General features: G+C 43.6%; 2 protein-coding genes across 2 annotated transcripts; both read right to left on the reverse strand.

The window, feature by feature from the left end:
• Positions 1-4,687: 4,687 nt before the first annotated feature.
• Positions 4,688-4,956, reverse strand: LOC311621457 (thymosin beta-10-like). Its single transcript, XM_084881522.1, has one exon. It carries the CDS (start codon positions 4,918-4,920, stop codon positions 4,789-4,791), a length of 132 nt encoding a protein of 43 aa, XP_084737648.1. The 5' UTR covers positions 4,921-4,956; the 3' UTR covers positions 4,688-4,788.
• A 15,775-nt stretch (positions 4,957-20,731) lies between these two features.
• Positions 20,732-21,667, reverse strand: OR5AU1 (olfactory receptor family 5 subfamily AU member 1; the record flags this gene model as incomplete). Its single annotated transcript, XM_084863629.1, has 1 exon — positions 20,732-21,667. The coding sequence occupies one exon, from the start codon at positions 21,665-21,667 to the stop codon at positions 20,732-20,734; it is 936 nt and encodes a 311-aa protein (XP_084719755.1).
• Positions 21,668-22,207: the final 540 nt, after the last annotated feature.

Genomic DNA, 22,207 nt, shown 5'->3' on the forward strand with positions numbered 1-22,207 from the left:
TGAGTCCGCAACCAGGGCATGTACCCTTGACTGGAATCTACCATTCAGTCCATAGGCTGATGCTCTATCCACTGAGCCAAACTGGCTAGGGCTAAAGATTCTGGTTTTGTTGTATAAGTTTGAGTGAATCAAACCTCTCTGAACTACATTTTGCTTACATCAAGATAATAATCACAGTTTTTAACTTCTCTACTGACCTATCAAGGCTAAAATAGAATTGCACATAGGAAATAATTTAAAACTATAAAGCACATCAGAGGTTGACAATAAATTGCCTATAGAGATGAGTAGTGAAAATGAGTGAAACGGTATAAGGTAATAGGGAGTGGTGTGAACTGTGGTAAGCTAATAAGCATACATTCTATTTAATGACTTTCCTCCACTTAACTTCATTCAAGCATATGCCAGGTGGGACTGTAAGCTTAGAATTGCCATAGTTCCAATTTTCCTATAAAGGTAAAAAATTCTGGCTTTTAAATGTGAAATCATCTAATTTTAAAATGTTAATAACTATTTTTTTTTTAATTGACGAGATTCAGGCTGTAGTCCTTCAATTATAGTCTCTCCATTATACAAACATATGTTAGGAATTGTGGGCAAAAAAAGGGGCCACATACTAAACCTGAAAAGCTCAGCGGAGGCCTTACAAACTCAGAAACCAAATTAATCCCATATGATACTCTGAAATTAAAAGTTTATGGTAGGCCGAGACCGGTTTGGCTCAATGGATAGAGCGTCGGCTTGGGGACTGAAGGGACCCGGGTTCAATTCCGGTCAAGGGCATGTACCTTGGTTGCGGGCATATCCCCAGTAGGGGGTGTGCAAGAGGCAGCTGATTGATGACTCTCTCTCATCGATGTTTCTAGCTCTCTCCCTTCCTCTCTATACAAAATCAATAAAATATATTTAAAAAAAAAAAAAAGTTTATGGTAGATTGTAGTCATGTCCTAGGCTGGCGTTTTCCCTAACAAAAGTCAATCAAACTGAGCCTGTCTGTCATCTTTTTCTGTATGTACAGAAACATACCTGTTAACATATCTTTGGAATATCAACATCAAAGTAACTTCCTTTTTTCCGGACCCCTCAAAGCACAACCACTGCACAAAGTAGACCACAAATCCCCTTGTTGTTATTATTAACTAGAGGCCCAGTGCATGGAATTTGTGCACAGGGCAGGGGGAGTTGTCCCTCAGCCCGGCTGTACCCTATCACAGTCCGGGAGCCCTCGGGGGATGTCCAACTGACGGCTTAGGCCATTCCTCACTGGGAGCAAGCCTAAGCCTACAGTCAGGCATCCTTAGTGCTGCCATGGAGGCAGGCGAGGCTCCTGCCACCACTGCTGTGCTTGCCAGCTGTGAGCCCAGCTTCTGGCTGAGCAGCACTCCCCCTGTGGGAGCACACTGACCACCAGGGGGCAGTTCCTGTGTTGAATGGAATCAGGCCAAAACCAACTCTCCAACATCCCCCAAGGGGTCCACGATTGCAAGAGGGTGCAGGCCAAACCTAGGGGCCCCACAGGGGCACAATTAAGATTGGGGAGGGACATGGGAGGTTGGCTAACCTTCGAGGGACCATGGGAAGGCTCCAGGGCATGTCTGGCCCATCTTGCTCAGTCCTGATGTGCTGGACCCCAGCAGCAAGCTAACCTACTGGTCAGAATGTCTGTACTCTGGTGGTCAGTGCACATCATAGTGACGGGTCAACCAGTCAACTGTCTGCCCCTGGAGGTCAGTGCATGTCATAGCAAGTGGTTGAGCAACCTTAGCATATCATTAGCATATTACACTTTGATTGGTTGAGTGGATGACCGGACAACCAGACACTTAGCATATTAAGCTTTTATTATATAGGATTGTTAATTGTTAACTATCCTGTACCCTCCTATTTAAAATAAATGTGTGTCTATTGGTTGTACTTTCTATCTAGTCCCAGAGACCCCCCCATCCCACCCTTTGTTTTCTCTTGCTTTCCTAATCTATCACCAATAAATTTCATGTCGCCCCTTATGTATTCCCCTTTGATTCTGATGTATAGCATAAGTGATACAACTGCCATTTTCCTGAGGATTTTCTCAATTCATCGATATTATGCGTCCCGGCAATTATCATCAGGTTGGCTCAAATAAACTTATAAAAATTCTTACAGGTTTGGACTTCTCTTACATTGACAGAATTAAGGTTTTAGATGTGCAATTTTTGTAGGCTTTCCAGGCCTTTTCTGAAATTCAAGTCTTAGAGAGGTTTAACATTATGTTCTTAAAACTTTTAAAATAAAAAATTCCTCTATGGCATTGGATCTCAAGCAGCATTTAGTCCCCCAGGGGTTAGTTGGCAATGTCTAGAGACACTTTTGGTGGGGGAGGGACAGATGTGTATACAAAAGGAGCATTAGTAAGTCAGATCAGAGATTTTAGTCCCTGTGCTACTAAAGCCCCTTTCCTGTGCATTATCCTCTGCCAGCTGCAAGTGAAGACAGTCTGTGAGGCTTGTCCTGTGATCCTCATGTTTACCCCTCCCTGCTGCCTAGTGTGAGAGTCCCTGGCTGCTCCCTGAAAGCATTCTACTTTGCTGCAATGCTTCCCAGCAAAGTATCCACCCCTTGGCCGGTTTGGCCGCTTCTGTGGAAGTCACTCGTGTTTTACTTAAACTGCTGCCTGTTGAGACTTCACAGGAAGCAGTGACTGTGTGACAAGTCTGCAACTGACGTCAGATTTTAAAGGCCTTGACCAATATACCTCGCTTTAAGCATTGGAGAAATGTCCTACCGTGTTTCCCCGAAAATAAGACATCCTCCGAAAATAAGACCTACTTACAGGTTTCCTTCTGAGTGAAATATAAGGCATCCCCCCGAAAATAAGGCCCCCCCTAGGCTAAACATGAGAGATTTGGTCCACTGATTCTGAAAGAAATGGAGTCACAAGAAATTCACCAGGAAATTCAGGAATTGGATTGTTATGATGATGTTCCAGAAGATGATGACATGATTGTCATTGAATAAATGAGTAAATTCTTGATACTGTAGGATTCACAGTTTGTCTGGTTTGTGTTGACAACTACCGTACTACCGTACCGGATACAGGTAATAAATTTCCTTTATTTTCATTTAACAGTAAATGTGTATCGTATTCTTCTTCATGGAAAAATAAGACATCCCCTGAAGATAAGACCTAGCGCATCTTTGGGAGCAAAAATTAATATAAGACACTGTCTTATTTTCGGGGAAACAGGGTATTCCTGTAGCTTCCTATGCAGCTGAATGCTGTGGTGGGTGGGACTTTGTCCATGATGATGAATGTTACCCTCATTTCTTTAAAACTCAGACATGTATTCCGGCCTTGAGTACATGATTATAGGCAACTAATGGTATTTCCCAAATGAAAGGAGCTGCTTTTGCAGATGGTTCAGGTTTTGTGGCCCGGGGTGTGTCCTCTGCTGCCATCTCGTGGCCTCTCGGCTGCCCGGGTTGAGGTCTCACAGAGCCTTCCGCGAGGTAATGGCGTGTGGCAGCTGGAGAAAGAGCCTCTGCCCGCTGCAGGCGCCGCCCACACCCCTCCCTGCAGTGAGTCCGCCGGCCCGCGGCACACGGGCATTGCGGGGGAGTGCAGGGCCCTGCCGTCATCCTCAGCCGCTCGGGCCTCTGTCTGTTATGCAATCCTGGAAACGAGCCACACCAGGGAAATCAGTAAGCTCGACTATCTAGGAGTAATCCGAGCTGACCTCGCCTGCTTGGCCTGATGAATGCTGGGTAGCCACCCTCCACCTGGGACTGAGATGTTCTGAATCTCAGGGAGAAAAGGTTATTCAGTGGGGTTTCTGGGTTTCATTTTTCTTGTCCAGGCCCATTGTGTGTCGCGCTGTGTCCACGCCCATCATCTGGGCCTGCCCCGCCGGTGCTGCCTCCAGTGTGATCTTTGGTGGACGCGTTGAGCACATCAGGGGCGGCGCTGTCGCTGGGAGACCGTGCGTCCTATAAACATGGCAGGGGCTGTGCGCCCAGGTGAGGAGAGGCCCTCCGGGACTGAGCAGTGACTCAGCACCGGCGAGAAGGCTGGGAAACATTTTCACTTGGCGCTCTTCCCCCCCCCCCCCCCCCCCAATTATAATAAAATGTGTTAAAAACGTCCCACTTTGTGAAAGCAAATCTGTAGAGCTGTCCCTGCTGTTAGCCTCTCTTGAACACTTTACAGTGTGTTTGTGTGTGTTTTTATGAGGGCTCTGGCTCTACCACTCCCCCATTCCCCCTCACCCCGGAAGGAGAGGAGGGGAAATGAGGAGGAGGGGAAACCACTGTCTTTGATGTTGTAACCTGCTTTCCCTGCACAAAAATTCAGAGGGAAGAGCCTCCTTGTACAATTTCCTTGGGCCTCAGGCCAGAGATAACCTGCTACTAAGCTGCTGTGTGTCGCTTCTCTTTGAAATTCAGATGCCATTCACTAAATGGGAGTTGTCTCTGTTTCTTTTGTTTTTCCTTCTTTGTCTTTTTTTTTTCTGCCTTATTTAATTATATTAATTAATGTATATATTTAAAAATATATATATTTTTTGCCACGAGGTGTGTTTTATTCCATTAATCATACGAATAATGTTCTACAATATCCCAGGGCAAACTGGAGAATTTGGCAGTTCGATGGGGGGAAGGGGGTCCGCTAAGGGACCCACAGGTCAATGGCATGGGCTCGGAGTGTCCGGGTTCACAGTGCAGTTTGTGGCTCGTTTGTTCTTGCAGGTGGTCTTTTCTCCACACCGCAAGGGACTCCCGAAGATGCCGGAGGTGCAAATCCTCCGGTTCTCAGGACATTTCACTCCGCTTCTCCTGCTCAGTGGTCTCTTTGATCTGCAGGGTACTCTTCTGTGTCTCCGTCTTCTTCAGCTTGGCCTTATCGAAGCTGGCGCCATCCCCCATGCCTGGCTTGTCTGCCATTTTCTTGAAACAATCCTAGGCCTTCGCTCCCAGACCAGGTCCATGGCTCCCAGTCGTGTCACTGCAGCAAGAGACTTAATTTATATTTTACTAGAGGTCCAATGCATGAATGTCGTGCAGGGGTTTCCCTCAGCTCAGCCTGCACCCTCTGGCAGTCCCCTCCTCCCATTCCCATGGTCCTTAGCTGCCTCGGAGGCGATAAAGGCTCCCACCACTGCACTGCCCTCGCCAGCCTTGAGCCAGGCTTCTAGCTGAGTGGCACTCCCACAGGGGGAGCACACTGACCACCAGGGGGCAGCTCCTGCATCAAGCATCTGCCCCCTGGTGGTTAGTGTGCATCATAGCCCCTGGTCTTTCCACCCTTCGGTTGATTTGCATATTACAGTTTTGTTATATAGGACTAGAGGCCCAATGCATGAAATTTGTGGAAGAGTAGGCCTTCCGTCCCCCGGCTGGTGGCACCCGTTTTTCTCTAGCACCCAGGACCCAAGCTTGCTTTGATTAATTTTAGAGAGAGAGAAAGGGAGAGAGTGAGAGAGAGATCAGTTCGTTGTTTCACTTATTTATGCATTCATTGGCTGATTCTACATGTACCCTAACTGGGGATTGAATGCACAACATTGACAAATGACCAATAAGCAAATGAAAATTACGTTGAACATCATTAGTCATTAGGAAAATGCAATTCGAAACCATGAGATACCACTTTACCACTTCACCTCTACCAGGATAGCTATAAAAAATGACAATGCGAGCCAAAGCTGCAGGCTCCACCCTGAAACCTCGCCCCATCTGTAACTGCGAAATGCGACAACAAAATAAATCACAAACAAAAGAAATGGAGGACAAAAAGCGTCTGGATATAGAGTTCAAATCTACGCTTATAAGGTTTTTCAAGAATTTCCTAGAAAAGATGGATAAGACCTATGAGGATATCAAAAGAGATCATCAAGAAATGATAAGGGAACAACAAGAAATAAAGAATACATTGTCTGAAATAAAACATATTTTACAGAGTCCTAAAAACAAAAGGGAAGATCGTAAGAATCAAGTCAAAGATTTGGAACATAAAGAGCCAGAAGACACTCCTCCACAGAAGCTAGAAGGCAAGAGAATCCAGAAAATTGAAAATAATGTAAGAAACCTCTGGGACAACTTCAAGCGAACCAACATCAGAATTATGGGGGTCCCAGAAGATGAGACAGAGCAAGATATCGAAAACATACTGAAAGAAATAGTGACAGAAAACTTCCCCCACCTGGTGAAAGAATTAGACTTACAAGTCCAGGAAGTGCACAGAACTCCAAACAAAAGGAATCCAAAGAGGACCACACCAAGACACCTCATAATTAAAATTCCAAGAGCAAAAGACAAAGAGAGAATATTAAAAGAAGCAAGAGCAAAGAAGGTAGTTACATATAAAGGAGCACCTATACGATTGTCAGCTGACTTCTCAACAGAAACCATGCAGGCCAGAAGGGAATGGCAAGAAATATTCAAGGTGATGAATAGTAAGAACCTACAGCCAAAGATAATCTATCCAGCAAAGCTATCACTCAGAATCGAAGGTCAGATAAAGAGCTTCACTAATAAAAAAAAGCTGAAGGAGTTCATCACCACCAAACCAGAATTATATGAATTGCTGAACGGGGTTCTTTCAGAAGAGAAAGTAAACAAAGATAAAAATTATGAACAACAAATACGTAACTATCAACAAGTGAATCTAAAAACCAAGGAAATTAAAAAAAAAATCTGATGAACAATAGTAACTGTTGAATATAATAGAATCAGAGGTATGGAAGGGGAGTGAACTGATGATTCTTGGGGAAAAGGGGAGAGGGGGGCGTGGGAAGAGACTGAACATAAACTGTGCACCTATGGATGAGGACAATGGGGAGTGGGGAAAGGGCAGAGGGTGGGGTGGAAACCTGGTGGAGGAGAGCAATGGTGAGGGGGGGGAAAAAGGAACATTTGTAATAATATGAACAATAAAAATTTATTAAAAAAAAAAAAAAAGAAAATAAAGCCAGCTAAAAGCAAAAAAAAAAAATAAAAAAAAAAATGACAATGCAAAATAAACAAGTGTTTTCAAGGATGTAGAGAAATTAGAACTCTCATGTATTGCTGATAGGAATTTAAAATGCTGCTGTGGGAGAGTTTGGCAGACCCTGGCCAGGTAGCTCAGTTGGTTAGAGGGTCATCCCAATACACCTAGGTTTCGGGTTCAGTCCTGTTCAGGGCACATATAAGAAGCAAAGCAACCAGTGATTTCATAAATAAGTGGAACAATGAATAAATGTCTCTCTCTCTCTCTCTCTCTCTCAAGATCAATCAATAAAAATTTTTTTAAAAGAAAAAATAGCTTGGCAGTTCCTCAATAGGTTAAGCACAGAATTATCACATGATCCAGCAATTCCATTCATATACCAAACAGATGTTTAAACCAACCAACCAACAAACAAACAAATAAGAAGCACATGAACATTCATGGCAGCATTATTCACAGTTGTCAAAAGGTGGAAACAGCTGAAATCAGTTTGGCTCAGTGGATAGAGCGTCGGCTTGCACACTGAAAGGTCCCAGGTTCGATTCCGGTCAAGGGCATGTACCTTGGTTGCGGGCACATCCCCAGTAGGGGGTGTGCAAGAGGCAGCTGATCGATGATTCTCTCTTATCGATGTTTCTAACTCTATTCCTCTCTCTTCCTCTCTATAAAAAAAAACACACGATAAAAAATATATTTTTTAAAAAACGGTGGAAACAACTCAACTATCCATCAGCTGATGAATGAATAAGCAAAATGTGATGGAGTATTTCTTATTCCAACATGCTACAAAATGGATGAATCCAGAAAATATTACGTTAAGTAAAAGAAGCCAGACACAAAAGGACACATATTGTATGATTCCCTTAATCTGAAATATCTAAAATAGGCAAATTTATAGAAACAGAAAGCATATTAGTGGTTGCCAAGGACTGGGGGAAGGAAAGAACAGGGAGTGACCACTTACTGGCTGCAGGGTTTCTTTTTGCGAAGCTGAAAATGTTCTGGAACTAGATAATAGATGGTTATACAACATTTAGAATGTACTAAATGCCACTGGATTGTACACTTTAAAATAATTAAAATGGTGAATTTTATGTTATGTAAATTTTACCGCAATACTTGAAAGCACATTACAAAGCAATTGGTATATAGCTGTTTTTGTTTTTCTAAAGTACAATATATGCATAGAAAAAATGTAGAAGGATGGATATCAAATTACTCTTTGTAATTTGTTATCCATTGAGTTGTCATTTAGGACTACTATTCTAATTATTATACAAAAATCCAAGATTACTTGAGTCCTTTATTTAAAAAAAAAAAAAATAAATAAAATAAAAAAAAAAAATAAAAATAAAAATAAAAATATATATATATATATATATATATATATATATATATATATATATATTATTGATTTCAGAGAAAAGAAGGGAGATAGAGAGAGACAGAAATACCAATGATGAGAATTATTGATTGGCTGACTCCCACCCCCCTCCCCCCACCTTTACTAGGGATCAAGCCTGAAACCCAGGCGTGTGCCCTGACTGGGAATCAAACCTTGACCTCCCGGTTCATAGGTGGATGCTCAACCACTAAATCATATCAGCTGGACTACTTGAGTCCTTTTTAAAAGATGCTGTAGATAATATTTAATGAAATAAAGGCGTGTTTATCATATATTGATATATTATTAAACCAAAACAGTATTTTTGAATGATGCCAATCCTATCTAATGAAGAGGGAATATGCTAATTGACCCTCACACCATTGCAAAGATGGCATGGCCCACAGCCAATAAGGAGGAAATATGCTAATTGACTGCCCCACACTCAAAGATGTTGCTCACAGCCACAAGATGATGACGCCCAGTCCCTCAGGGCCCCCCCCCCCCAGCCACCCAGGGCCAGCCCGAGGAGCAGGTAAGCCTCAGGTGTCAGCTGCCCAGCCGCCCAGGTAACCAGGCTCAGGTAACCAGAGCTGGCCAAGGCTTGCGCTGTCGGCAGTGGCAGCAGCAGAGGTGTGATGGGGGCATCTCCTTCCCCTGATCGCCAGGTCTCCTCCCGCCCCTAAGGGCTCCTGGACTGTGATAGGGAGCAGGCCAGGTTTAGGGACCCCACTCCAGTGCATGAATTTTCATGTATCGGGCCTCTAGTTTCATTTAAAAAAACACCAATTGCATTGGGGGGAAAAAACTTACTGAAATTGTATATGCCCACATATTAATGGTTATGTTTTAGTGGGGTGAATATAGATGAATTTTCAAAATTCCACCAGAGAGGAATTTGGAGTTCTAGATATTTTTTAAAGGTTTTTCTTTTGTTGAGCCCAAAACTCTTTTTTTTAAAAAAATCTATTTTTATTTATTTCATAGAGGAAGGGAAAAGGGAGAGAGAGATAGAAACATCACTGATAAGACAGAATCATTGATTGGCTGCCTCCTGCATGCCCCATACTGGGGGGTCGAGCCCACAACTGGGCATGTGCCCTTGACCAGAATTGAACCTGGGACCCTGCTATCCACAGGTCAATGCTTTATCCACTGAGCAAAACCAGCTAGGGCTAGAAACTCTTCTAAAAAAAAAAAAAAAAAAAAAAAAAAAAGGATTTTTATTGATATTCTTAGAGAGAGAGGAAGGGAGAGGGAAAGAGAAAGAAGGTGAAAGAGAGAATCATTGATCAGTTTTCCCAAAACCATGCCAGTCAGGGACTGAACCCACAACCACAATCAAACTGGTGACCTTGCAATGCACAGAAGACGCTCAACCAAATGAGCCCACCAGCCAGGCCAAAAACTCTCCTTACTTCTTAAATGAAACCTTTATTGGGAAAAAGTGGAAAGATAGAATTTTAAAGGTAAATAACACCAAAGTATCTGGAAACTATTAAAGTGAAAGAGGAAGATAATGTCAGAGTCAAATATGCATGTACTTAGAAATTTAAAAAAATCTCTTGGATGGCTGAGTCAGAGAAATATTGTAGGGAAGAAATGCCTTTTGAAAAGGGAAAAAAGCAACAAGAATGAGTATGCAATAAAATCATTTAAAGAGGGACAGACACCGGGACCGGTTTGGCTCAATGGATAGAGCGTTGGCTTGGGGACTGAAGGGTCCCGGGTTCGATTCCGGTCAAGGGCATGTACCTTGGTTGCGGGCATATCCCCAGTAGGAGGTGTGCAAGAGGCAGCTGATCAATGACTCCCTCTCATCGATGTTTCTAACTCTCTATCTCTCTTCCTTCCTCTCTGTATAAAAATCAAAAAATATATTTAAAAAATAAAATAAAATAAAGAGGGAGAGACTACACCAGTGTATTCAGTGGTTAGAGCATCAGCCTGCACACCCAAGAGTCTCGGGTTTGATTCCTGGTCAAGGGCATATACCTCATTTGCAGGTTTGCTCCTCACTCCCAGTCAGGGTGCACGTGGGAGGAGCCTATCCATGTTACTCTCTTTCTCTCTCTCCTTCTCCCCTCCCTGCTATTCTCTCTGAAAAGCAATGGGAAAGATATCCTCAGCTGGGGATTTAAAAAAAAAAAAAAAAAAAAAAAGGTACAGGCAACAAACAGTGTCAGGAATTTTAAAATAATTCAGGGAAGGAACTAGAAAATGTGACCAAGCCTGTGACCTCTGACACTGGGTTGCAAATGTGGTTTGTGCTCATAAAAAGGGGCCTGACCAACAGATATATGATAGATAGATAGATATAAGGAAGAAATACAGATATAACTATAAGGGAAATGCAAGTCAGAACCACAATGAAGAAGTGCAAATTGGTAGTTACAAAATAGTCATGGGAATATAATGAATATAGTCACGAATCTATACTAATAATAGACAAATATGTAAATTGCCCATCCCTCCACGATGCCCACAGCCCATCAGGAAGGAGTGAGTCTGAAAATTATCCCAAGGACGGCGAGCCTGTGGGCCGGGCACATGCACGGAGCAGCCGGGGGCGGGCGGGACGCCTTGGCCACTTTGGGCCTATGCGTGCCCACGCTGAGCGGCCAGGGTCCCGGGGACACCACCGGAGTGGCCGGGCTTACAGGACGGGGGACGGCTGGAGTTCCAAGTCCTTTTGGTTTGTGCAGCCCCTGGACTGGAAGCAGAAACCAAGAGCATGGGGAGCACCAGGAATGTTGGGAATCATAGCTCTGGTGGTGGACGTGCTGCGGGATCCCTGGAGACACTGGAGCAAAGTGAGCCTGGAGCAAGTTACTGTTGCGGGTGAGAGACTTAAGTAAAGTCAGAGTGTCAAGGAAAAATTAAAAGGAAGATATCCTGCAACTTCTAGGAAATCTCCACCAATGGAGCAAAGAAAAAAAAGACATCTGTTATTCTGTGAGCACCAAACCAAATTGTCTGGGGTCTCAGACAATTTGCTCATATGATTGCAAAGACAGACACAAACTCCCGGATTAGAGAGGGCTCCCCTGAGGGCTCCCCGATTGGAGAGGGCGCAGGTCGGGCTGAGGGACCCACCCCCCATGCACAATTTCATGCACTGGGCCCCTTCTATGGTAATAACTATATCTGGTGCCGGGGTGAGTACTGAAAATATCAGGGGGAACACTTTGTAAAGTACACCTAAAATGAATACAAAATAATATTGGATGTAAACTATAATTAAAAAAATAAAATAAACAACAACAACAACAATGATAGACTACCTCACACTGGTTAAATGGGTATTGATAGGACAAGAAATAAATGCAGGAGGAAATGTAAAGAAAAGAAACCCTCATACACTGCTGGAGGGAATGTAAAATTTGTACAGCCACTATGAAAAACAGTATGGAGGTTCATTAAAAAGTTATGAATAGAGCTACCATCCAGCTGGTGTGGCTCAGTGGTTGAGCATCGACCTGTGAACCAGGAGGTCATGGTTAAATTCTAGTCAGGGCACATGCCTGGGTTGCAGTCTCAATCCCCTGTGAGATGCATGCAGGAGGCAGCCAATCAGTTATTCTCTCTCATTATTCATGTATCTATCACGCTCCTTCCCTCTCTGAAATCAATTATATATATCGTGTACTCGGGGGATGCGGGGAATCCCTCATCCTGACCTGCATCCCTAGCAGTCTGGGAGCCCTCAGGGGGGATGCCCGATGTCCACGGAGGTGGGAGAGGCTCCTGCCCCAGCCATTGTGCTCACCAGCCATGAGCCCATCTTCTGGTTGAGCTGCGCTCCCCTTGTGGGAGCGCACTGACCACCAGGGGGCAGCTTTTGCATTTAGCATCTGCCCCCTGGTGATCAATGTGTATCATAGTAACTGGTCATTCTGCCGTTTGGTCAATTTGCATATTAGCCTTTTATTATATAGGCTATATATATATATTAGAGGCCCGGTGCACGAAATTTGTGCACGGGGGTCCCTCAGCCCAGCCTGTACCCTCTACAATCCAGGAGCTCTCAGGGGATGTCCTACTGATGGCTTAGGCCCACTCCCCATGGTTCTCTGCTCTCTGCGGGCCTGGAGGTTTCACTGCAGACATGGAGATGAAGCCCCCATGCCCTGCTCTCCGCTCTCTGCCTGCCTCGCCATGCACCATGTGAAGGAAGCCCCAATGCCCTGCAGTGTGCTCTGTCTGCCAGGCCTGGGGGCTTCGTTGACACCAACACACTAAGGAAGCCTCCAGCCCTGCTGTCTGGGCTCTGTCTGCTGGGCCAGGGGATGTTCCCGCCGCCTCTGCTCTAAGGAAGCCCCCAAGCCCTGCTGTCCAGGCTCTGTTTGCTGGACCTGGGGCTTCCCCGCTGCCGCCATCACCCTGCCAGGCCTGGGGCTTCCCCGCTGCCTCCGCACTAAGGAAGCCTCCATGCCCTATTGTCCAGGCTCTGACTGCCGTGTCCGGGGTGGATCCAAAACCCCTCCGGAAGCAGATCCAGCCTCACTGCTCCTGTGGATAGGCTGGACACTCCAGCAGCAGAGCTGAGGGGACTGGGCGCTGCCATCTTGTGTCTATGGGGGCTGCCATTTTTGTTGCAGAGTGATGGTTAATTTGCATATTACTCTATTATTAGATAGGAGATATATATATAATAGAGCTACCATATGATCCAACAATTACTGTTCTGGGTATCTATCTACCTGGAAATTTTGAAAACACTTATTCACAACAATATATGTACCCCTATGTTTATTGCAGCATTATTCACAATAGCCAAGACATGGAAACAACCTAAGTGTCCTTTGACAGATGATTAGATAAAGTATACCTGATATATACTACTACTCAGCCATAAGAAGATAAAATATTACTATTTGTGACAACATGGATAAATCTGCAGAACATTATGCTAAGTGAAATATGTCAGGCAGAAATATGTCAGTATTCACTCACATGTGGGGTATAAAACAAAAAGTAAATGAACATACAAAACAAGCTAACAAAAAAGCAAACAAACTCATAGACACAGACAACAGAATGGTGGTTACCAGAGGAGAAGAGGGTGAGGGGAGGACTAATCTTATAAAGGGGATCGAATACATGGTGATGGAAGGAGACTAGACCTCTGGTGGTGAGCATACAGTGGAATATACATGTGTCATATTGTTACGTCCAGACTTCATGATCCCCAAGGACCACCAGGGAGCCAAGTCCGATGCAATAAATAAAAGAGCCTTCACCATGCTAGCATGGGCCCTTCCCACCAACGCCGGCAGCATGGCGGAAGAGAGCAAATTTCTCCCAGTCCAGGGGTTTTGAGGGCTAGGGATAACTCCGCCCTGCGGGGCGGAGTTGGGAGCTCATCCTCGCCCCGCCCTGCCCTCTCAATATGACAAAGTTTTATGCCTGAAATTTATATAATGTCATTATCCAATGTTACTCCGATAAATTTTATAAAAGGGCCTGAGAAAATAGCAGTTATGAGCAACCATGTAGCATAATAATAATAATCATTATCACCTTCATTTCTACACTTTTTTTTTCATTTTACAAGATTAGTGCATCTTTTATAAAATACATTTTTATTGCTTTTGAGAGAGAGAGGAAGGGAGACGGATAAAGAGAAACATTGATGAAAGAGGAACATTCATTGGCTGCCTCCTGTGCGCCCCCAATGGAGATCGAACCTGCAACCCGGGTATGTGCCCTGACCAGGAATCAAACTGTGACCTCCTGGTTCATGGGTTGACACTCAACCATGAAGCCACACCAGCCAGGCCCACATTCATGTCTAATAATATTTACATCTATCTTTGTTATGTTTACTGTGTGCTTGACACTGTCTTAAACACAGTGTTTTAACTCAACACCCTTAAGAAGCAGGCACTATTATCCCTGCTCTGCAGAGAAGGACAATGAAGCACAAGAAGGTTAAGTAATGTCACACAGCCAGTAAGTGAAAGAGGCAGTTCATATCCAGAAGCCCTTATGCTGGCGTTCGTGCATTTTAACCATCATGTCATCTGCCTCTGTGGCCAACAGTGATTCACAAAGGAAGTTCAGGAGGGCAAAACTATTTTCATAATAATGCAAAGATTCTTTTCCTCCTTCTCGTTCTCATTCTCTTATGAGTACACAGAAGAGCTTTCCAGAGGCTACGGGAAGTATACTGACATCACTTTAATGACTGATAGAAAAAGTGTTTATATCCTCTTGTGTTTGCTAGGATTTTCTAAGGCAAGCTCTTTGGGTCCTGAGACCAAAACATTTGAGCACCATTGCCGTAAGGCAATGATTTTCAACCTTTTCCATCTCGTGGCCCATATAAACTAATCACTAAAATTCTGCAGCACAGCAAAAAATATATTTTTTGTTGATCTGACAAAAAAAAAATGGTGTAATATTATTTAATCTTCACCCAAGGATATGTTTTTATTGATTTGAAAAGGAGAGGAAGGGGGAAAAAGAGAGAAACATCGATGTGAGAAACATCAATTGGTTGCCTCCTATACACACCCCAACCTAGGATCAACCCCAAACCTGAAATCTTTTTATTTTAATATATTTTTATTGATTTCAGAGAGAGGAAGAGAGACAGACATCAATGATGAGAGAGAATCATTGATCCGTTGCCTCCTGCACTCCTCATATTAAAATCGAGCCCGCAACCAGGACATGTGCCCTGACTGTGACCTCCTGGTTCACGGGTCAATGCTCAACCACTGAGCCACACCAGCTAGGCACAAACCCTAAATCTTTTGGTGTGTGGATGATCCTTCAATCAACCGAGCCACCTGGCTAAGGCGAAAAAAATAGGTATAATTTTTATTCATTCGCTCCAGATGGCTATTATGTTGGCTGTTGTTATTTTTCATTTGACAATCTAAGGGAAAAGAGATTAGTGTCCCTGACTAAATAGTCAAGTATTGCATGTTTTAAGAATTCTCATGTCACACTGGTTGAAAATCATTGCCCTACAGTAAAGGAGATATGGTTTCTGAAAGAATAATAAAGACTGATGCCAGAATTAATTAATTAATTAATTAATTCATTCATTCATTCATTCATTCATTTAGTCATTCATTAATTATTGAGCACTGTATTTCAGGTATTGTTCCAGATATGGGGATTACAGTGGTGAACAAGAGTAGCATGGTCCCTTTACTCTTCAGGTTTGGTGCAATGTTCATAAAACATTAAGGTGCCTGGGAATCCCTTGGTAAACTAATTAAAAACCCAAACTATGGCCCAGCCAGATACGGCTCAATGGTTGAGCATCAATTCATGAACCAGGAGGCCATGGTTCCATTCCCAATCAGGGTACATAACAGGTTTCAGTCTCAAACCCCAGTAGGCGGCATGCAGGAGGCAAAGGATCAATGATTCTCTCTCATCATTGATGTGTCTATCTTCCTCTCTCCCTTCCTCTCTGAAATCAATAAACATATCCTATACAATAAGAGGCTAATATGCAAATAGACCAAACAGTAGAACAACTGAATAATCAAACAACCAGTTGCTATGACATGTGCTGACCACCAGGGGGCATGTGCAGAATATGGCGGGTGTTGGCCATGGAGAGATGGTAGAAGAGATGAGCAGGAGTGCTAGACCACAGCAGGGCACCAGTCGCTGGCATTGGGGCAAGCTTCTGGTGGTTACTGAAAATTCTTTACTCCCACACGCTGCAGTCCCACCTGGCACTTACACCCACTGCCAGGGCCAGAGCCACTGCCCGCACCCACTGCCAGCACCAGTACCACTTGCATTTGCAGCCAGTGCCCCAGGCCAGTTCTGATTACTCAGCGCCTCTGAGGGCTTCTCCATCTCCCCCTGCTCCTGAGGGGCAATCAGGGTAGCAGCCCCCTCCTGTACCCACTGCTGGCACAAGCCCCAATCACTTCATGTCAGCAGATGTGAGTGGGGCCAGTGTTGTCAGCACACAGGAGTGGCAATACCAGGAGCAGGGCTGCTGGCAGATAGGAGACTGGGGGCCACAGCGGGAGGAACCAGGCGGGGGCACAGAGGATGGTCTGAGACCTGCTCCTGTGCCTACTGCAGCCTCGCAGCCCCCAGTTCCTTCCAAGGTGCACGAATTTGTGCATTGAGCCCCTAGTATTTAAAATAAAAAGGAATTGGAAAGCTAATTAAAGATCTACCTTTTTAAAAGGCACCAGTTCCAGATGGATTTATAGCTGAGAATCATTTTTAAAGAACAGATATTTCTATCTTATTTAAATTATTCTATACTATAAAAAAGTTGAAAGAACTTAAATACATTTTATAAAACTATTTTACCCTTAATTCTAAAACACAATAAAGGTAATACAAAAAGGCCATAAAGCCAGGTCAGCATGGCTCAATGGTTGAGCATCGACCTATGAACCAGGAGAGCATGGTTCAATACCCAGTCAAGGCACATACCTGGGTTGGGGGCTCAATTCCCAGTGTGGGGCGTGCAGGGAGCAGCCGATCAATGATTCGCTCTTATTATTTATGTTTCTATCTCTCCCACCCCTTCCTCACTGAAATCAATAAAAAATATATTTTAAAAAACAACCATAAACCAAGTTTATTTTTTTAATATAGATGCCAAGACTCTAAATAATCTCTTTGCAAATCAGATCCAACAGTCTTTTAAAAGAAAATCATCTTATGACCAAGTAGGATTCCAGGAAACAAAAATGGTTTAACATAAGGAAATCTATGTCTTTAATTTACCTTGGAAATATAATATAGGAGAAAGATTACATGACTATATCAAGTTATTGAAAAGGCATTTGATAAAAATTCAGCAGCCATTTATTTTTTTTCTTTTATTAAGGTATTATATGTGTACATATCTTATATTGCCCCCCACCCCACTCCCATACATACCTTCAGCTCCCAATGTTTTGCATCTGTTGGTTATTCTTTTTTTTTTTCTTTCTTTAAATATATTTTATTGATTTTTACAGAGAGGAGGAGAGAGGGATAGAGCGTTAGAAACATGGATGAGAGAGAAACATTAATCAGCTGCCTCCTGCACACCTCCTATTGGGGATGTGCCTGCAACCAAGGAACATGCCCTTGACAGGAATCGAGCCTGGGGCCTTTCAGTCTGCAGGCCGATTTTCTATCCACTGAGCCAAACTGGTTAGGACTGTTGGCTATTCTTATATGCATGCATTCAAGTCCTTTGGTTGATCTCTTATCTCCCCCACCTCTCCCTAACCTTCCCACTGTAATTTGACAGTCTCTTTGATGCTTTACTGCCTCTGTATCTATCTTTTGGTTCATCAGATTATAATGTTCTTTACTATCCACAAATGAGTGAGATCATATGGTATTTTTTTTTCATTGACTGACTTATTTCACTTAGCATAATGTTCTCCAATTCCATCCACGTTTCTACAAATGGTAAAAATTCTTTCTTTTTTACTGCAGCATAGTATTCCATTGTGTAGATGTAGCACTGTTTTCTGATCCAGTCATCTGCTGATGGGGCGCCTAAGCTGTTTCCAAATCCTAGCTATGGTGAATTGTCCTGCTATGAACATAGGGGTGCATATATCCTTTCTGACTGGTGTTTCTAGCTTCTTAGGATATATTCCTAGGAGTGGGATTACTGGGTCAAATGGGAGTTCCATTTTTAGTTTTTTGAGGAAACTCTATATTGTTCTCTGCAGTGGCTGCACCAGTCTGCATTCCCACCAGCAGTGCACGAGGGTTCCTTTTTCTCCAAATCCTTGCCAACACTTGTCATTTGTTGATTTGTTAATGATAGCCATTCTAACAGGTGTGAGATGGTACCACATTGTCGTTTTGATTTGCATCTCTCAGATAACTAGTGATTTTGAGCATGTTTTTATGTATCTCTTGGTTTTCCTTCTGTCTTCTTTAGAAAAGATTCTATTTAGGTCCATTGCCCATTTTTTAATTGGATCATTTATCTTCCTTTTATTAAGTTTTATAAAATGCCTGTAGATATTGGAGATTAAACCTTATCAGTGATAACACTTGCAAATATGTTCTCCCATACAGGGTGGGCTTTCTTGTTGTTTTGTTGATGGTTTCTTTTGCTATGAAAACGCTTTTTATTTTGATGTAGTCCCATTTTTTATTTTCTCTTTAGCTTCCATTGTCCCAGGGGCAGTATCAGTGAAGAAGTTCTTTGGGCATATGTCTGAGATTTTGCTGCTTGTGGATTGCTCTAGTATTTTTATGGTTTCCCACCGTATGTTTAAGTCCTGTATCCATTTTGAGTTTATTTTTGTGTATGGTGTAAGTTGGTGGTCTAGTTTCATTGTTTTGCATGTATCTATCCAATTTTTCCAACACCATTTATTGAAGAGACTGTCTTGACTCCATTGTATGTTCATGCCTCCTTTGTCAAATATCAATTGAGCATAGTGGTTTGGGTCGATATCTGGATTTTCTCTTCTATTCCATTGGTCTATATGTTCTTGTGCCAGTACCAGGCTGTTTTGAGTCAGCAGCCATTTCTAATAAGAACAGCTATTTATGCCAGGCATTTGTTCCAAGGGCTTTGCTTGCATTAATTTACTTAATTCTCCTAACAATACTGCTGCAATTATTTTTATCCCGAAAGAAACTCAGTGAGGTTAAATAATGTCACACATATGGAAATGATGGAGCCAGGATTTGAACCAAGGTAGTGTGGCTCTAGAGACCATATTCTTATGAGCTATATTATACCACCTCTAATAAAATCTCTAATTAGCACCAAAAGAAAATCACTTAAATATGATCAGTGTTAATTATTAAAGGCTAACAGTAAACTCTATTAGGAAAGGAGAAGTTGTCATTAAATTTAGGAGCTGGGATTTCTGGTGGTTACTGATCCCAGGGCTACCACCAGATCTCACAGAGGCGCCTTCTGTTAACCTGCTTCCCCCTGCTCTGTGTATCACAGACTCTCCTCTGAGCTATGTGGGCATTGCTATCCCTTGCAACAGCAGGGGGCTCACTCAGTGGGTCTGCTGTGGTGGATGCTGGCCTGGGAAGTTCTGTGCATGCGCAGCACTGTCTCCCCTGACCACCCACAGGGAGGTCATGCCTGATCTCTACTTCTACAGAGATAGAAAACGAAGAGCAGGCCACTGCTGGGAAGGCAGTGAATGAACTTCGGTATCCGAGTTCACTGCTGCGTAACCTGAGGTCACAGAATGGTCTGAAGGCACAGGTGCTCTCTGTGCCTATTTAAACTTGCAGCGCTCAGCTGCCGCTGAAGGCTGGTCTGCAGCCCCCACTGCTCAGCCCACTGAATGGGTAGGTACAACCACTGAGTGGTCTTAAGCTGTTCTTCCATAAGCTCTTAAACAGAATAGAAATAAGGTTGACAGAAGACAGAGTTCTAAAAGTTGTGTCCAACCCCAACTGGTTTGGCTCAGTGGATAGAGCATTGGCCTGTGGACTCAAGGATCCCAGGTTCTATTCTGGTCAAGGGCATGTACCTTGGTAGCAGGCATATCCTTGGTAGGGTGTGTGCAGGAGGCCACTGATCTAAGTTTCTCTCTCTCATCGATGTTTCTAACTCTTTTTTTTCTCTGTAAAAAATCAATAAAATATATTTTAAAAATAAATAAAAGGCGTGTCCATAAAAAAAAAGATGAGCCTGACTGGCATGGCTCAGTGATTGAGCATTGACCTATGAACCAGGAGTTCACAGTTTGATTCTGGTCAGGGCACATGCCCAGGTTGGGGGCTCGATCTCTGGTGTGGGGCATGTAGGAGGCAGCCAAGCAATGATTCTCTCTCATCATTGATGTTTCTACCTCTCTCTCCCTCTCCTTCCTCTCTGAAATCAATAAACATGTATTTTTTTAAAGTAAAAAACAATAAAAACTTAATTGAAAACAAAAGATGAGACTTCTGTGATTCTTGATTTGCCCAAGCTTATTCAGTTTAAAAGTGACCAAGTAGCTATTTGGCTAGGGGAAAACTCAACAAGGCAATGAAACAGCGTGTGAACTTTTGAAGTTGTTGTTACAGTATGATTCAAATAATTAGACAATCCAAAAAATGTTTAAGCCAAGGAGTCACATTTCACAAAGAGGAGATTCTGAAGAATCAGCCAAGGTCTTCGAATTAGTTAAGGGGAAACATTACAACGAAGAACATAAATGTCAGTTTCTAACAATAGAGTGAAATGTTCCTAAACATGGATATATTATATGAATGAATCATCTGAAAAAAGTCACTTCTTTTTGTCTCTATGACACGACCAGCTCTTTCTACAGCAGGCTGGCAGGCTGATGCAGGAACACCTGTGTCTAGGCCAGAGAGCACGGGTGAGTGTGGGAATGTGCTCAGATTAGCAGCACATCAGATAAAGTTTCCTGGGCTTCCTAAAGATAGGTGGTAACGAGTTGAGATCATTCCATAATTTTCCTGCTCCAAACCTTTCTTAAAGCTTCCTTCACATCCTTGTTTCTCAGGGAGTAGATAAGGGGGTTCAGCATTGGGATCACCACCGTGTAGATCACAGCCACTGTGCGGTCTTGGGCCAGGGAGTAGCTGGACCTGGGGCGCAGGTACATGAAGAGTGTGGTGCCATAGAAGAGACACACGGCGACGAGGTGAGAAGCACAGGTGGAAAAGGCCTTGAACCTGCCCTGGGCTGAATTCATTCTCAGGATGGAGAAGAGAATTAAGAGGTAGGAAACCAAAATGGTGAGGGTGCAGCTCAAAAGGTTGAAACCAGCAAAAATAAACATCAGGATCTCACACAGTGAGGTGCTCACACAAGACAGAGACAGGATGGGCGGTCCGTCACAGAAGAAATGTGTGACCACGTGCGCACCACAGAATTTCAAACTGAAGATACAGCTTGTGTGGATAAGAGAGTTGAGGAATCCTGCTCCATAGGAGCCTACAATCAGAGCGACACAGACCTCAGGAGACATGGTGACGGCGTAGAGCAGGGGGTTACAAATAGCAGCGTAGCGGTCGTAGGCCATGGCAGCAATGAGATAGCACTCACTGGTGGCGAAACCCGCATAGAAGAACATCTGAGCCATGCAGCCAAGATAGGAGATGACCTTCCTTTTGGCCAAGAAGTTCACCAGCGTCTGGGGGACAACCGTGGAGGAATACCAGAAATCCAAGAAGGACAGGCTTTTCAGGAGCGAGTACATGGGTGTGTTCAGGGTGGCACTCACATGGATCAGAAGGAACATGACCAGATTCCCCAGCAGAGTGACGATGTACATGCCCAGGAACACCACGAAGAGCAGGGTCTGGAGCTGGGGGTCACTGGTGAGGCCCAAGAGCTCAAATTCTATCTCTTGGCTCAGGTTTGCTCCTTCCATAGTTCGCAGGTGCTCTGGATGCGGAGAGGGGAGAGCACCAGAAATGAGGCAGAACCCCCAGGGGTCTCACTAGGTTTAGTTCTGCCCTGAGGACAGCCTTCTGGAGATTGGTCTTACTGAGGATGTCTGGTTTTATAGATGGGACCCAATCATAAAGAATGTCTTCTCACCCTGGCTGGTGTTTCTCAGTGGTTACAGCATTGGCCTGCAGACTGAAGGGTCAGAGGTTTGATTCCTAGTCAAGTTGCACGTACCTGGGTTGCAGGTTCCATCCCAGAGCATGCAGGAGGTGACCAATCAATATCTCTCTCTCTCTCTCCTTCCTTCACTTTCACTCTCTATAAAATCAATGGAGAAAGTCTCTTCTAATTGTTGGTTAGTTAGGAAGCATTATTTGAGCACCAATGGAAAATATTAAAAATATATACACAATTTGGTCTCTGGGGAATCTTTAAAAATTCGAAATAATCAGTTACTTATCAAATATACACTGAGTAACCAGATTATTATGATCTCTAAACACATAATAATTTGGCCACT

The sequence above is a fragment of the Pipistrellus hanaki genome (assembly GCF_964339955.1).
Source record: "Pipistrellus hanaki genome assembly, chromosome: 1".
Lineage (NCBI taxonomy): Eukaryota > Metazoa > Chordata > Mammalia > Chiroptera > Vespertilionidae > Pipistrellus > Pipistrellus hanaki.